Source organism: Spinacia oleracea, chromosome 1, assembly GCF_020520425.1.
Source record: "Spinacia oleracea cultivar Varoflay chromosome 1, BTI_SOV_V1, whole genome shotgun sequence".
Taxonomy (NCBI): domain Eukaryota; kingdom Viridiplantae; phylum Streptophyta; class Magnoliopsida; order Caryophyllales; family Amaranthaceae; genus Spinacia; species Spinacia oleracea.
In genome coordinates, this window is record NC_079487.1 from 134,006,606 (window position 1) to 134,023,591 (window position 16,986).

General features: G+C 34.3%; 1 protein-coding gene across 1 annotated transcript; it reads left to right on the plus strand.

Moving 5' to 3' along the window:
* Positions 1-10,943: 10,943 nt before the first annotated feature.
* LOC110793536 (protein JINGUBANG) lies at positions 10,944-12,569 on the plus strand. Its single transcript, XM_021998424.2, has one exon. The coding sequence runs from the start codon at positions 11,131-11,133 to the stop codon at positions 12,361-12,363; it is 1,233 nt and encodes a 410-aa protein (XP_021854116.1). The 5' UTR covers positions 10,944-11,130; the 3' UTR covers positions 12,364-12,569.
* The last annotated feature ends 4,417 nt before the right edge of the window (positions 12,570-16,986 follow it).

Here is a 16,986-nt window from a genome sequence, read left to right on the forward strand (position 1 = left end):
TCCGGAAATAATAACCACATACACTAACATGCGAGTATGTTGTTAAAATATTAATCTAGAAAAATCTGGATCATATGTTTATAAAAATCTAGTAGTGAAATGTATTGTGTAGAAAATTCTAGAAATATGATTGTAAATCATAATCTAGAATAATCTTAGGAAATGTCTAGAATTATCCTAAGAAAAATCTATTTAGAAAAATCTAGATAAATGACAAGTGTAGAAAAATCTAGAAATTAGGATACAACCACTATAAATAGGTTGTATGTGCATAAATTGAAGGGTGAGCCAATCAAGAGAGCTCCCACAAAAAAAGTGGATGAGGGGTAGAAACAACAGTTCTACCAAAGATATAAGTGAGAGACATGGGCACTCAAAAATATTGTTGTAAAATTCTTATTAATGTGATCAATGATAAAAAAACAATTTTATTATATAATTGAGGTCCATCAAAACTTTCGCGTGCGTCCTCAAATTTCTATCATACGTTACAAATGAGATATGTTACAAATGAGATTATAACTTTCATTGCATTCCCAATTCCAACTTAAAACGCCCTCGTATTGTATTAATATGAGATGTATGGATTAAATTGACATACTTTTGAAAAACCTTAGCATCATTATGTTCATATGACACATATATCATCAAGCATATCAAAGTTATCAACACCCAAAATGAGGACCAATGAGATCATGGCCTATTGTTAAGGATTAAGGATTGACCGGGATTCAAATTACGATAGTATCAGGTTTCAATCTCCCTCACAACTCAAACTTGTACTAAGTTATAATACCTATTAATAAAGATTGAAATTTTATATATGTAAGATAGTCTCAAATTGAAATCCCATCCTTTATAATTTGTAATGTATAAGCTTTTGACTTAAAATCACCTATTTTAATTAAATTACCGTGAGCACTTAATTATGAGGGGTTCTGACAATACCACGACAACTACTCCAAACTGAATGAACTTCTTTTACCCAATTTACTATTTTAATTTGTAATAAAATAAAAGCATCTTATGTAGAATAATCAAACGATCCAATCCAGACGATTGGACTAAATTCCTCTTTAATTTGATCTTATTCTTTTTGTGGCATTGATATTCCCATGACTTAGTTTCTTTATAATTAGTGTTTTTTTACAATAATGTTTCTTTTGTTTTCTGCTTTATCCTCCCAAAAGGTTGCACACTTGCACTAACTATGTAGTTATAAATATCTAATAAATATCTAAAGTGACCCTTTTCTCTTTGCCCAATTCGTATTAATATAGATAAGAATATCATTATCGCGCTAATGATGCATTGATTAAATATTCAAAGTAGACTTAGCTTCATTCTTATTGTCTGATTTAATAACAACGTGTTATATATGTTTACAAACTTAGAATACAATTGTTTGAACAATTCTATTTATGAGAAACTATTTCCTTGATATTGATTGTATTAATTTTTAATAAGCTTATTTAGCATCGTTTAATTAGGTAGGCATGGTCGAACAGTCTTACACGAGGATTTTAACAATATAAATTTACTCCGTATGTGATAATACATTATACGAATTACTCCCTTCGTCCCTTTTTAATCTTACTCATAGTGTAATACTCCGTAGCTTATATAAGTAAGATAAAATATTAACTTCACAAGTATTAAATTAAAGACCGTAGTTTCTTTATTACAAAGAACTGTTAATAATAATTATATAAAATGATGTAGGAAACCCAAGGGTTACATATAAGAAGTTAAAAATGAAAATAGTAACTTATATACGTAGTACTAAACATCAATTACACCAATCAACACCTGATTTTGACATACATGCCTACATTAGTTCCAGTTGTAGAAAATATACTAAATGCTTATTTGCATTCCTTAACCTAATCCCAATTATATCCCACTAGTAAATAAGGGTTTGCATAAATAAAAATAAATAAGGGAGTGACTAAATGAAAATGTACGTAAATCGACAATCACAAGTGAGAAAGGACTAAACTGTATAAACCAAGTAAGAAGAAAGTTCCCCAATCTTCCTATACAATCTTCTTTACCTTTGATCATTTAGGCGAATGATCGAAGGTGTCTCTTTCACTTTCAAGCAAGTCGACCAATGGCCTCGGCAAGCGCACCGACCTCAATACTATCTAGTAATATGCTATTTATCGATGATAACTGAACCCGATTAATAATATTAGCTTTGGACAATGAAAAATTAGAGGTGATCAAAATTCAGGCCAACGCAAAAAAATCATGCCTAGCTCTTAAATTTGGTGCGAGCATTGCAGGCTGATACAAGATTTTAGCGTCGGGCTCGGGTTTTAGTCTAAAAATGCATATTTTAAACTACCTAAATCCGTACTTTTTCGAGCCAATGGTCCAGGTTATAGTTGATCAGGTCTATTGAACACGCCTCATAATATATATATATATATATACCGCCTTATTTGTGTTTTCCTTTTCAAAGGAAACTCCAAAATGGGTAATGCCCGATTGCTTGCTTGATCTACTAATGGTCTCGATCTCACTAGTACTTTTGGTATCAAAAGTAAAAGTTGTAGTGGATCATATTATTTGGACCCATACCATGCTTAATGCAAGTAGCTAAAGTGTGCATAAAATTGAAACTCCAAGCTTCATATTTTGCCACGTTACGTTACGTTATACATTACTTCTTCAAATATACGAGAGGTACGGAATATTTGAGACTACTAATTATATATAATGCCTAAACTAACCGCAATAACAAAGGTCTATTTTCCTCTTTTGCTTTAGGCCATAGAATCAACTTTCCTTTATTTAGTTTCAACTTTTCCCTTGCTAGAAACTAGAGAGTTGAACTTGTATTGACACACTCATTACATCTAATTATAGTGGTGCCTTGTCTTACTACCTTAGTTTCAAAAAGATATTTACAGTTACTATTTGCACGGACTCCAATGCAATGTTTAACAACTAATATATCCAATTTTGTATGTGAAAAAATTATAAAAATTTGATATTTTGAAAATACATCACAAGATCAATCTAACAAGATCTTACATGTAACGTTTTGATGTATATAATAGTGAGAATTTACGGTCAAAGTTTTTATGCTTTGGATACATTTTCCCAAGCGTAAACAATTTTCTGAAACGGAGGTAGTACAATAATAAGTACGTGTAATTGCAAAATTTAGTAATAAGGTGATCGACGTACGAACACTTGATTGTTTGAACCCATAAATATCTTTATTAAGCAAGCACTACAAGAAATTGTACTATTAATGACGGGAAATCCCGTAGATAAAGACCAATAATTGTTGATTAACGACGGGATTTTTCGTCGTGAATCTGTCATAAAAGGTGACCGTCGTTAATGAAAAATCCCGTCGTTAACTCGTCGTAAAAGACATTTTTGACGGTTGATCCCGTCTTTGTTGGGTTGTTATCCCCGCGCAAAAACCCTTTTACGACGGGATTTTTACCCGTAGTTTTTATTTTTTATTATTGTTACTTGACGTATCAAAGAAAATAAATAAAGTGATGTAAATAGGTATTCATGATTTTCTTCTAGAGAGATATATATAGTGAGATGCGATCGAAGTATAAGAAAACTAGCCTTATAAAGTGGAGCAATTCAAATTATTGTGTAGCGGATAATTGAGAGTGTTTCGTTGAAAGAGTTTTGAGGCAAAAAGATATATCAAGCTAGGTTTAATTGATCTAAACCTCTAATAATAAGGGAGTGAATTGGTTAAGAGATGATTGAAAGAGGGGTTTAAGCCTTAAAAAGCTAATTTTGAGTTATAATTTTTTTTTAACATAAGATTAATCTACTAATTAATTTTGAAAATATTAGTGTTAAGAACTTTTCGAAAAGAGGTTTGTGAATAATGTGGTGAAAGGACTACGAGTAATGTATTCTAATGTTGGTCAAACCTGCTGCCCTGATTTAATTAACCCTTTAAGGATCTAATTTGAAGACATGACAAATATAAAATAAAGGGATTTAACTACCAATTAGTGCTATTATCATTCTTAATTAATAGGTCATAGAACAAATTAAAGTGTATACTTTCATCACAAATTCTTATTTAAAATGGGTGTACAATAAATATCGTACACCGGAATAAAAGTTAACTTAAAATGCTTAAAAGTTAAGCATATATAGGTAAAAGTTATCTATTTTTCACTGATAAATTTTTTCATTTTAGTAAAACTTATTTCTTTAAAATAACTAATAATGTATAAAATTAATCATTTAACCCTTTAAAATATTTATCTATCAAATTTTTTTTTACTAATATAAAAGTTAATCAAAACTAGATTAAAGTTACAAAAAAAAGGTTAAAGTTATCTTGGTATACAATAAATTTATTGTACACCTTGTGCGCACAAGACCTTTTGTACTTTCATACTTTCGTTACTTTTCTTTTGCTGAAACAATATGAGAACACTACAGGAAATTGTACTATTAACGACGGGAAATTCCGTCGCTAAAAGTTAATTATTGTTGATTAATGACGGGATTTTCCGTCGCGAACCCGTCATAAAAGGGGGCCGTCGTTAATGGCAAATCCCGTCGTTAACCCATCGTAAAAGACATTTGCGACGGTTGTTCCCGTTGTTGTTGAGTTGTTATCCCCGTCGCAAAAGCTCTTTTGCGACGAGATTTTTACCCGTCGTTATTAGGTTGTCATAAAAGATACAAATTTTTGTAGTGGAAGGTGCTATGAATTGATTGGTTGTGTAAAACAATCCATCTCCGAAATTTCCAACATATTCTTTCAATTTGTTTTTATAGATATATACGTAGTACTCCATACCATCATTATAAACAAAAAAAATATAATTATCCTCAGCTTTATGTATTTTTAATTAATTCGACCTTTATTTGTCTTTTTCTTCGAATGTTCAATGAGCCACAATGACAATACTAACTATTCAAATAGAAAAAAATCTTTTGTATCCTAGGTTTGATAATATTATTATTTTGCAGCGCGTTTTATTGCAATTACTAGACATTAAATAAAAAGTTTCTTTATTCTCCATAAAAGTCGCCTTGCAAAATTATAAGTTACCCCTTGTTCTCCGCAACTCCGACTAACTTGATTCCCTATTTATGTATTAAGGTGGGAATGGAAGAGATGTGAGCTAAAATATATAGAGACATACATTTAGATTACTCCTGATATTTGGAATTATTTTTGCTTGAAGCCTGCAAGTAGAGATTCAAATGTGTGATCTATCGTACACATACCTTCCACGACTCTATCTGTAATATTATTCCAAAATCTCATTTGATAATTGACCTTAATTTGTTGAAATGAGATATTTGTTGGGAAGCAAGTGGGCAAGTTGAAATCAGAAAAAATGGAATATTATTTATATTTTGTAAAAATAAAATATAAAAAAAGGGAGTTGGAGGGATTGAGTTAGAGATATATTGATTATGTTTCACAACTCTTGATATGATTTTGGTGGACATAGTTTCCTTTTGCTTTCTTTATAGTTATCTCTATCTTTTATCTCTCACCATTATCTCTTTAACTTTTCGATCACTTTCTATTTTTAATAAATTATTTGAATTATTATAAGAACAATATATGAGAAGCATATATTATTATTGATTTATTGTTATTCTTGTTGTAATGTTAGTTGTTGTTAGTTGGTTCTAAGATATTTTACGGAGATGAAATTCTATAATTAATTTTATGCTTTTATTTTGTCTGTACTGGAACACAGTGTACGAACATTACAAAGATCCAATATATGGAGTACGTACTAGAAGATGTACGGGAGTACGTCGGTACAGTGGGATTATCAGCTAGGTGTTATAGCTAAACAATTTAAACGAAAATGATAAAGGTCGCAACATGCGACCTTTAAGCCGTGTTACAATGGTGACATGGCATGCTTATGTGTCATTATTTAATCTATTATATATGTTTTAAAAAAAGGTAAGAAAATCTTAATATTCTAATTTGTTTCCTTCCTTACATCGATTACCTTATTTATATATTTTTATAGTAAAAATATTGCATTGATAGTAAAAATATTCTGGTGACGCATAGCCTACGTGGCGCCTGTATGTACCAAATAAACTGCGACACGTAAGATTGCGACAACTAATTGTTGTTGCAACTTGCGACCTTTATCATCACCCCAACGTAAATAAGGTGTTGGGACGGACTTAAGAAAAATTAACGAATTTGAAGAATAACAATTAAAGAAAATGTATCGAAAATAATGTAGTTATCTTAGATGATATTTATCGTATGTGGTAGAGTTAGGTTACATCTTAGCTATATAACTTAGTAAACCTACAAAAAGTAGAATATCTAATTTGTATTATAAATAAAGGTGTATGCCCAAGAAGATTAATTAGGAACCATTTACGCTAATCTTTTCCCTGCCAATGGGTTAGAGAACTAAATTCACCGGAGGGATTTGCAAAACTTTTATCGATTTTTATCAAATTTTTTTTGGGGGGGGGGGGGGGGGGGGGGGGATTTCTATTTGGTTCGTGGGTTGGAGTATTGATAATTTGGTAGTATTAGTTGTTATGTGTTAAAGGTTTATTCACATGCATCTAGCAGTACTCCAGAAGAAAGAAAATTTTATTGGTCTTGAAAAAACAAATTATTGTATTATGAAATTAGGTTAATGATGACATAATAAGTTCATATTTTATTCAAAACAAAAACGGAATATATATACCCTCAAAATGGAATCAAATATAAGTACTCTACACCAGGATTCAAGCAGTAGTCGTTTAATTATCGTATTGGCGTGTTACGAATGATTCCTTGTGGTAAAAATAGAATTCATATTAAACAACACAAAAATTGAGGTTAAAAATAAAATTCATATTATGGTGACTAGTGGCGGAGGGAGTGTATATCAAGTGGGGTCATGTGACCCCCAATTGTAATACCCCAACCAAAAATAACGGAACGTAGAATGTAGTATCCGATCATTAGCCACCCCCTAGTTCCGGCTCTGAACACAAGTTGAACTCGCTTACTCTAATAATCCACACAAATAACCTAACACTACACCATCTTATCTTGTATTGACTTCCTAAATAGCCATAGCATTGAATGTACGTCAATCAAGCTCGCAAGGAAGTTGGTTAGATCTTCCATCCCGGTTCCAGGTGATCATGTGATCGATTCTTATCCCCAATCTTGTGGCTCATTTGCACCAGAAAGAATGTAGTACTCGATCTCGACAAATTATTGATTTACTTTATTTGGTTGGCTCCAAAGAAGGAAACAAGGACGAAGACGACTGTTCGAGTAGCATACTAGGGAGTATTGTTGGAGTTTGCTCATTAATTGCATATGATTATACTTTTATGAATTATTGATTTTATGATTTTGGAGCTTAGCATGCCATATAATACACTGTTAGCTAATTCTCTACTGGACAAATAGTGAAGGATCGGTGTACATACGTTGTGCAATCATCCATGATATATATGTTGTTCACAACTACCATAATGACATAGCGCTTTAAGCCCTGTTTTATTTACCATGAAAAATAATATTCAGTAAAAATAAGTTAAGTTCAGTACAAATAAGCTTTAATTAGTATAATTCGGTAACTTTAACGAGCAAATACAATAGAAATCAATAGAAATAAGTTTCAATTAGTAAAAGCAATTTAAGTTCTGCAAAACTAAGGTAAAGAGGATATAGTCAACCTTATTCATTTATCGACTTTTTCAAAAACTCGTGTTAGAAAATTTATTTATTTTTGATGCGAATGAGCCACGAATGCAATATAAATTACAAATGGAGGTTGTTTCTGCGAAGAAATTGCTAAGTGTGAAAATAAGGGAAGTATCGTCAACCAAGACTGTTGTTTTCCTCCAATCGGCTGTCGCTTTTCCTACAAAAGGGCAAACGTAAACTGACTCGAGGGGGTTCCCGAGAAAATCCTCTCCGACACTCAAGTCAGGTCTAGTTAGAGAGAGAAAGTAGTGAGAGAGTCAGTGTGGAAATAATTGCATATACCCGAGTAATGATTAGGTGAGACATATTTATAATGATGCATGATGGAATTATTAGTAAATATGGGCAAGTGTAGGGGTATGAAATCTTGGGCCTGCAGAAGGCTGAGATATGGGCCCCGAAATTCTGATCTGAGCCCATTAGGGGGTTTGTGTTTGAGGGTATTTTCAGTAATTTCCCCTAAAAGGATATTTTGGTAATTTGTGTAAACGTGGGTTCCACAGGGGATCCGAACAGGAGCGGGGGGAATCGAACCTGATACATATTGTACATAGACCCTCAGTTTTAAGCATCAGGCGAAGACATCATTGATACTCGTGTAAGACATTGTAAACAAACAACTATTTTTTATAATTTTTTTTTTACGATATAGAAATATGAAAGAAAAAAAACGATAACCAATTGGTTGTTTCGGGCCCAATGGAAGCACCCTAATCATTTGAAGTTAGCTGTAGTAGGCTCTCTTTTGCGGGCAATTTAGTGGTTTACAGTTATAAATGTACGCGTCACCGGGTCGGAAAATACTATTGCACGCCAGTTTGGCAAGCTCATCCCCGGGCCTACTACCCATCACCATAACTTCACCGAAGCTGCTTTCCTTTGCTTTGCTAGTTGTTGCTACCACTTCTCCCCACCACTTGCATTTTAATACTCGTACCACATATTTTATGCTTATCCTAATTATTACTACTCCATTCCAACCCAAACAGTACGAAATAGTACACAATGTTTTATTACTTAAAATTAACAATATAAATTAAATATCGTAACATACTTTAATGTCTCTGTACTTAAAATATTGAAACATATACCTTTCATTCATTACATAGTCTCTTTTCACGCAGTAAATATCAAAGATTTGATAAAATAGGTTTCGGTGATATTAAGTTCATACTCCGTATAAAATAAGTTAACGTCTAATAAGACCATAAATGAAAATTAGGCGGAGAGAATAAAAGCATGAATTTTAACTGGTTTGACTTGTTTTTTACTTATTTCAAATGAAATGAGTTAAGAAAGTTCAGGCAAAATAATGTGTAAAAAACAAAATTTGAAAACAGCTCGTCTCCTGTTTGACCAGCTACAATATATAGAGAAGGTTAGTGACTGGCAGGCCCGGCCCTGGGCATAGGCGAGGTGTGCGACGGCCTAGGGTCCAGAGCCGAAAGGGGCCCTAAAATGATTCAGACCCCAGTTCTATAGCATTAATGACGCAATAAGAGTTAACATAAACCTGGATGCAAATGAGACGGGATCGATTCCTCTTGCTATCATTTTCAGAGATTATTCCTTCTTTTTTTTTACTTCTTTCTATGTCTTACAAAGTAACCACTCTCCTTTTCCTTCTTTTTAAATTTTTTAGTACATGAGCTGTATTTTTTTTGGCAAATACATGAGTTGTTTTTAGATATTATTTCCCTAATAATAGGAAGTATTCATTTCCTTTCGTTTTTTTCTTTTCATGTTTAAGTCTTTCTCCTGGACAGTATTTTTTTATAGTTTTATGTAATGTGATTTTTTAGGTTGTTTGTCATCTTTAATTCAACAAAATCAGCTTGTAATAAATAAAATAAAAACCTAAAATGAATATCTGTGAAGTTTACTTTTAAAGTCATGTTACATAGTAAAAACAACTTTTCCATACTCTTATTGCACGATCTATGATCAATTTCGTTCACATTCTTAATTACTCTCCGTGAAACACATACATAAAGAATAAAAAAAATCCCTCCTCTTTATTATAACAAAAGTAGTAGAAATAAGATTTTATAACAAAAATCATGCGTATTTTTTTAATGAAATTATCTGTCAAATAGATTTTGAAACTTAAAATTTTACGAGTATTTATTACGAGTACATACGGGGGCCCATGTCTCATTTTTTGCCTAGGGCCCATTAATGTCAGGACCGACCCTGGTGACTGGTGTTACTTGTACATTGTATCCATGTTACTTTTTTTTTTTTTTTTTTTATTACAGTTTCTTCAATTCATGTTAGAAGTTCCTTGTATTCACTGGTGTTACTTGACTTTTTATGATGGTGTTACTTATACATTGTATTCGTTGTTACTTTACATGTTTAATTTATTGCAGTTTCATGTTAGAGGTTCGATGTTACATAACTTTCTATGCTGGTGTTACTTATACATTGTATTCGCTGTTACTTTTTCTTGTTTATTGCAGTTTCATGTTAGAAGTTCCTTATATATATAGACCGGTGTTACTTAACTTTCTATGCCGGTGTTATTTATACATCGTATTCGTTGTTACTTTATTGTTTTAATGCAGGTTCTTTAATTTCACGTCAGAGTTTCGTGGTAAACATTGGTGTTAAATTATTTGATTTTCTATGCTGGTGTTACTTTTAGATTATGTTAACCAGCACGTCAGACTTTAAATGTGTTGGACTGGACAAAATTATTTATAAGTGTGAACACGCCACGTACACCATCAAATTGATTGGGTGACTCGTCACATATAAGACTTTAGTTTTGAAAAATTATTCTAATGATTTCCAATCAAGTCCAATACATTTACTCCGTCAAGTTTACTCTTTTCCTACTAGATTTAATAAGCCACAGTCAATTACAAGGAGTTCACATATGTTCAATTCAAACAAATTAATACTTTCTATGTTTCCTAATAGTTACAACGTTAGTATTGACACCAGGATTAAAGGAGAAATAATGATAAAATTGTTATTTTAATAGTGAAAATTTATACAAAAGAAAATAGTAAGGTTGCAACTAACATTTTTTAATTGTTTTGAAGAAGCATTTTAACAATAGAACGCATCCTAGCCTCACTCGGTGAAAATAAGTTGAAAAATCATTTTTACTCAAATTGACAAGTGTAAACACGACTTTTATGTGGTCAATTTATCAGTATTCACACAACTCAACGCAGAGTACAATTACCTGATCTGACACCCATCACTTCCCAATATTTTCAACGTACCAATTTGCATGTACTCTCTCTTCTCTATTCTTTCTCTCTCCTCCACGTTGGCATCATCCCTCCAACTCACCTCCCACTTTCCTATTTAAACCCATCTTCCTTCCTAAAACTCAACCGTCATTCAACACTTTCCATTTCAAAGTTCCCATTTCCAGAAAATAATCAAACATAACAATGAAGCTCAAAACTCGCTTCTCTTTCTGCACCTCCGCCGTCGCCGGAGACGATTCTAACCATCTTCCGCCGCCGACTACAACCTCCTCCCCCGCCTCTAACATCACCAGCAATGTCAGCTTACAAAGTCACCCTTCCCTTCAAACACTCCCATCTGTCCCTTCTCTTCAATACCTCTCTCTCTTTGACGTCACCGCCGCCGTGAACCTCACCCACTCTCTCTCCACTACTCTATCTTTACCTTCCTCGATTTCCGCACTTTCTCTCTCCTCTTCTCTTCTCTATGTCTCCTCCGGCCATCAGATCAACGTCTACGACTCTTCCACTCTTACTCTCCTTGAAACGTTCAATACTAACGGAGATTCAACCGGCGCTGTTAAATCCGTTGCTTTCTGTGACGGAAAAATCCTGTCAGCTCACCAGGATGGGAAAATCCGTGTCTGGAAGATGACGGCGAGTAAACGGCATAAGCTGGTTTCGACTCTACCTACTTTAAAGGACCGGTTGAGCCGGTTTCCGGTTCCGAAGAATCACGTCAAAGTCCGGCGTCATAAGACGCGTCTCTGGGTGGAGCACGACGACGCCGTTTCAAGTTTAGCTGTTACGAACGGGAAAATCTACTCCGTTTCGTGGGACAAGACTTTGAAGGTGTGGGGCCCAAGGAGTTTACGGTGTTACGAGTCTGTAACGGCGCATGAGGACGCGGTTAACGCCGTTGCCGTTTCTGATGACGGAATGGTTTACACCGGATCGGCTGACGGTCGGATTCGGGTTTGGGGGAAAACAACCGGGTCGGAGAAAAAGCTTACAGGAGTTGCCACGTTGGAGAAACACAAATCAGCGGTGAATGCGTTGGCGTTGAATTCTGACGGTTCGATCTTGTTCTCAGGTGCTTGTGACCGTTCGATCTTGGTTTGGGAGAGAGAAGATAATGCGAAGTATATGGGGGTAAGTGGGGCCCTTAGAGGTCATGATGGGGCCATCTTGTGCTTGATCAACGTCTCTGATTTCTTAATCAGTGGTTCGGCTGATCGGACGGTCAGGATTTGGCGTAGAGGGGCTGAAGGAAAATTCTGTTGTTTGAGCGTTTTGACCGGACATACGAAGCCAGTCAAGTCTTTGGCTGCCAAAATGGAGGGTGAAGATGGAATTTCGGTGTTTAGTGGTTCGCTTAATGGTGAAATTAAAGTTTGGAGTCTTAAGATTAATCACTCCTCTAATCAAAACTCGTGACAATCGAATCTCGTTTACATCATTAATTACTCGTTACGGCTTTATATACACTTGCAATGATGCAAAGATAAGCAATTTGATACATGGTCTTAGGTTTTTGTTAATTAGCTTGAGAAGAAAAACATTGGTACATAATTTTAGATTTGGAGATTGGTGTGATTGGATTAATTTTATTTTAATTTTTTAATGTGACTATTATAGTTTCAGGCGATTTTAAGGGAAATGATTTTGACATTTTAAAGATTGATTTTGGCACATTGACTTTTAATTCCACCAACATTATCTTAGCCTAGCAATTAAGACTGAATTCCATCAAAAAAATAAAATAAAATTAAGACTGAAGACATTTTATTATAGATTACAAGTTCAAATCTCTCCCATTCGTTTGTAATTTGTATTGACCTTATATTTCATTCAGTAAAAAAGAATAGTTTTTCGTACTCGTAAATAAAAGGCATAAAATTAACTAAATGGTGTGGCCAAATCGATGAGTATCCCAATTCAAGTTACTCCGTACTTTGTTTGTGAATTGAGTGGCCTTTCCCTGTATTTAGTTGGGATGATGGATTAATTTTGAATTAATGGCTATTTTTGGACTAACATATTGATAAAAGTCGACGTCGTTTTGTGGTTGGTTGTCAGTGGTTGATGCATCATAGTGAAAATAACCCGGGAGTAAGAATACAAATGTAAGCCTTAATAGTCTTTAACATACTTAATTGAGGGGACTCTCCACTCTTGGAAGATTGTATTTGTAGGGATGTTAAGATATTCTTATATTGTAAACCAATTTGACAAACAAATTGTCGATGCATTATCTTATACGAAGTACGTATTTAGTTGAATGAATTGAGTCGACTTATGAAACAATTTCGAACTAGATTTGGCTTAGAATATAGTATAACTCGATTCGATCAAGTTCAAGCTTATCAATAGAATCAAGTTATCTCATGCAAGTTTAAGAAAAAGAAGTACTACGACACAACTTTGATCTAATAAGAAAAACGAAAGTACGTCACTAGCTAATACTCCCTATGTCCCGAAATACTCGCAACGATTAGACATGCATGTCAATGCACAATCTTGACCACTAATATCTTTAACTACATATTATAAAAACTTATAAAATATTAATATTTTGAAAATATATATTAAGGTAAAGCCAACAATATACTCCCTCCATTCCTAAATGATCTTCCTATTTGGAGTTTGGGGTGGAAAATAAGAAAATGGAATCTTGTAATGATTGAGTGTAAGAGTAATGATTGGGTGTAAGAGAAAGTAATAAATAAATGAAGGAAAGTAATAAAGAAATGAAGGAGAGAGAAGATATTTTGTTTAAAGTAATAAAAAATCATATAAGTGGGGTTAGGTGGGTGAATAGGGAAATGTGAATGAATTAAATAAGGGATGTATGGTAAAAAGTCATGTCCAAAAATAGAAACAGGAAGATTATTTCGGAACGACATTTATAGAAACAGAAAGATAAAAAAGGAATGGAGGGAGTATTATATACTAACACTAAAAAGTATTGTACCATTAACGACGGAAAATCCCGTCGCTAAAGGCCAATAATCGTTTATTAATGATGGGATTTCCGGTCGCGAACCCGTCATAAAAGGGGGCCGTCGTTAATGGAAAATCTCGTCGTTAACCCGTCGTAAAAGACATTTGTGACGGTTGTTCCCGTCTTTGTTTCGTTGTTAGCCCCGTCGCAAAAGGCTTTTGCGACGGGATTTTTGACCCGTCGTAATTAAGTTGTCGTTAAAGATACAAATTCTTGTAGTGTAACATTTGTTTTCAAATATACGAAATAAAACGGGGTCAAAGTGAATTATGTGAATAGTGCAAAAAGTCAAACCATTTCAAATATTCCGGGACGGAGGGAGTAATACAAGTTAAAAAGACAAGTAAGTTTCATAATGAATACGGAGTAATGAAGTTCGTACGAGTAAAGTAATATGTGAATACTACGTACAAGTTATATATTAGGTTTTCCCCTCCCGCCAAACCCCGTTACACAACCCATAATACGATAACTTACAAAATGGTTTAGGAAATTAATCTGTTTTTTTTTTTTGGTAGAAAATTATTGTCTGACTCTTTAAGTCTAATTTTTCTAAGAGATCAAATAAACATTAAACTTTTGTGCCAGTTTCTGATATTTCCCCGTACCATCTACGAAAAATCATGCATTAGTAGTTTAGTACTTGAGTAGTGCACCAATGTAAAAGTGGTACGTTAGTTTTTTATATTTACAATTAAGTACCCATTTTTTCACAAAATTAACAATATAATGTTAGAATTACCCTATTAATTAAATAACCATTTGAAAGGGTACGTACAAAATGAACTTAGAAAATTAAAAACACGACTTTAACAACTTGGTAGTACATAAAAGCGACAATCCATTTAATTTGGGATAAAGGGAGTGTGTAATGTGTATATGTCTCGTTGAGTTAGGGTTATAGTCAACAAAGCATAATAAACACGAACAGGCTGTAAGAATTAGGGGTGTCAATTCTCAATCCGACCCAGTAAATTCGATGGTTTTGTCCGACCGTTTAGAATCCGAACCGTTTAGAACCCGCGAGTTAAAATCCGAAATCCGATCCGATCCGATTATATTCAACCCGAATCCGACCCAAACCGTTAGTATTGATCCGATTAAGATCTGAATCCGTTAACAGACCGATCCGTGACAATCCGAATCCATTTAATCCGATCCGAAGCGATCCGAAACCCGTTTATGATCCGATCCGTTTCAATCCGAATCCGTTCCAACCCAAGGAATATCCGTTTAATCCGATCCGTTTTTAATCCGTGACCCGTTTAATCCGATCCATTTTTAATCCAATCCGTTTTTAATCCGATCTGTTTTTAATCCGTAATCCGTTTAATTCGAACCAATTCCAACCCATGACACGTTTAATCCAAACTAGTTTCCGTTGCTAGAATTTTGTTAGTCTAGACTTTGAAGCTGTTTTAAAATAAGTATGCAATAAGTTTAATATCTAAATTGTATTTTAAATCATGGTTTCATAAAAATTAGTACTGAGCATTGATAATTATGGTGTATAATAATCATATCAGCAATAGTTTAGATGACACTATGTGTCATTATGAGAAAATGCCAGCATTTCTAGCCCTTGGATGTTGCCAACCTATCTTCTCCCTTTGATTAATTCTTAAGCTTAATAACTCAAAAAAATAAGGAGGAAGTTCCTTCTGTTCTATTTCGGTGGGTTTGAGCCACCACCGCCTTTCTTTTCCCTAGGAAACACCATTAAAATTGCTACTCTTCCTCATCAAATTCATCAAAAGAATACTTGATTTAATCTCTTACGAATTGAAAGTAGAGGAAGCCCAAAAATCCGGGTAACCCACCCGATTTTCTCCTCTGCTTGGCGTCACGCTGCTTCGTCGCCGACCCATCTCCGATTGTGGGTGGGTTGTTGTTGTTGGTGCGGTAATTAGAGGAAGCCCAAAATTCCGAGTCACCCACCCGGTTCTTGGTGCGGCAATTCCAGATTTGGTTACCGGTTTGATTTTGTCTCTCCTCTCTTTTCTATATTTCGAAATGAGAGGATGGATACAATGATGGATGCTATGTGTTTCTGTTAGTGATGGTAGAAAAGAATTTCAGAAATCTCGTGATAGTGTTCTAATTTACAGAAAAAGTGCTCCATATGAGGCGAAAATAAGGGAAGATAGCTTGAAGAGAAGGGGGGTTTTTGTAAGGGGAAGGGACTAGGGAGACTTTGTGGGCTGGTGATTGTAGTATTATTGGATGGTTGAGATGGTGATCCGTGTGTGGTGTGTACGCGATGATTAAGACGTAGATCTTTTTTAATCGATGGCTATGATTGACTGATGTTTTATATATGGATTGCTGCGAGCGGCGACCGTGGATTTCAAATTGCGGCGAGTTACAACGGCCAGCGGCGAACGGCGACCGGCGAGAGGAGAGCGCAATCGGCGGCGAGAAGAGAGCAGAAGCAACGATGAGAGGTAAGCAGCGGCGGCGGCGGCTAGCGGCGGCGGCGATTGGTGGTGGTGTTCGAATAGGAGAGAGAGAGGAATAGAAGAGAGAGAAATAGAACAGAGAGAAAGAGTGCAGAAAATCAGAATCAGAAATAATGAAAACAAAACGTGAAAAACAATTACATTGTTTATTTGTTTATAAAAATTACGAAAATGCCATTATAGAAAGTGTTCTCACCGTAAAGAAGTGTTCTCACGAGAGCCTTCCTCTATATATATATATATATATATATATATATATAATTGTCGAGTTAGAATTCAATTGCTTTAGTATGATAACATGCCGATTATATATAATTGTCGAGTTCGAATTCAATTGCTTTAGTATGATATCTTGTGATCTTGTCGCTTATAAGGCCCTGTTCTTCTTGACTTTATTTGGCTGAACTGAACTGCATAGAATTGAGCTGAATTGAACTGAATTGAACTGAACTGAACTTAATGGAGCTGAACTGAACTGAACTGAATGGAACTGAATGAATAGTAAATAATAAATAATTAATCATAAATCACAAGGGTTTATGGTGTATTTGACTCTTAAGTCGCACATTTTTTAACCAAGTATCTAAACATTACTTT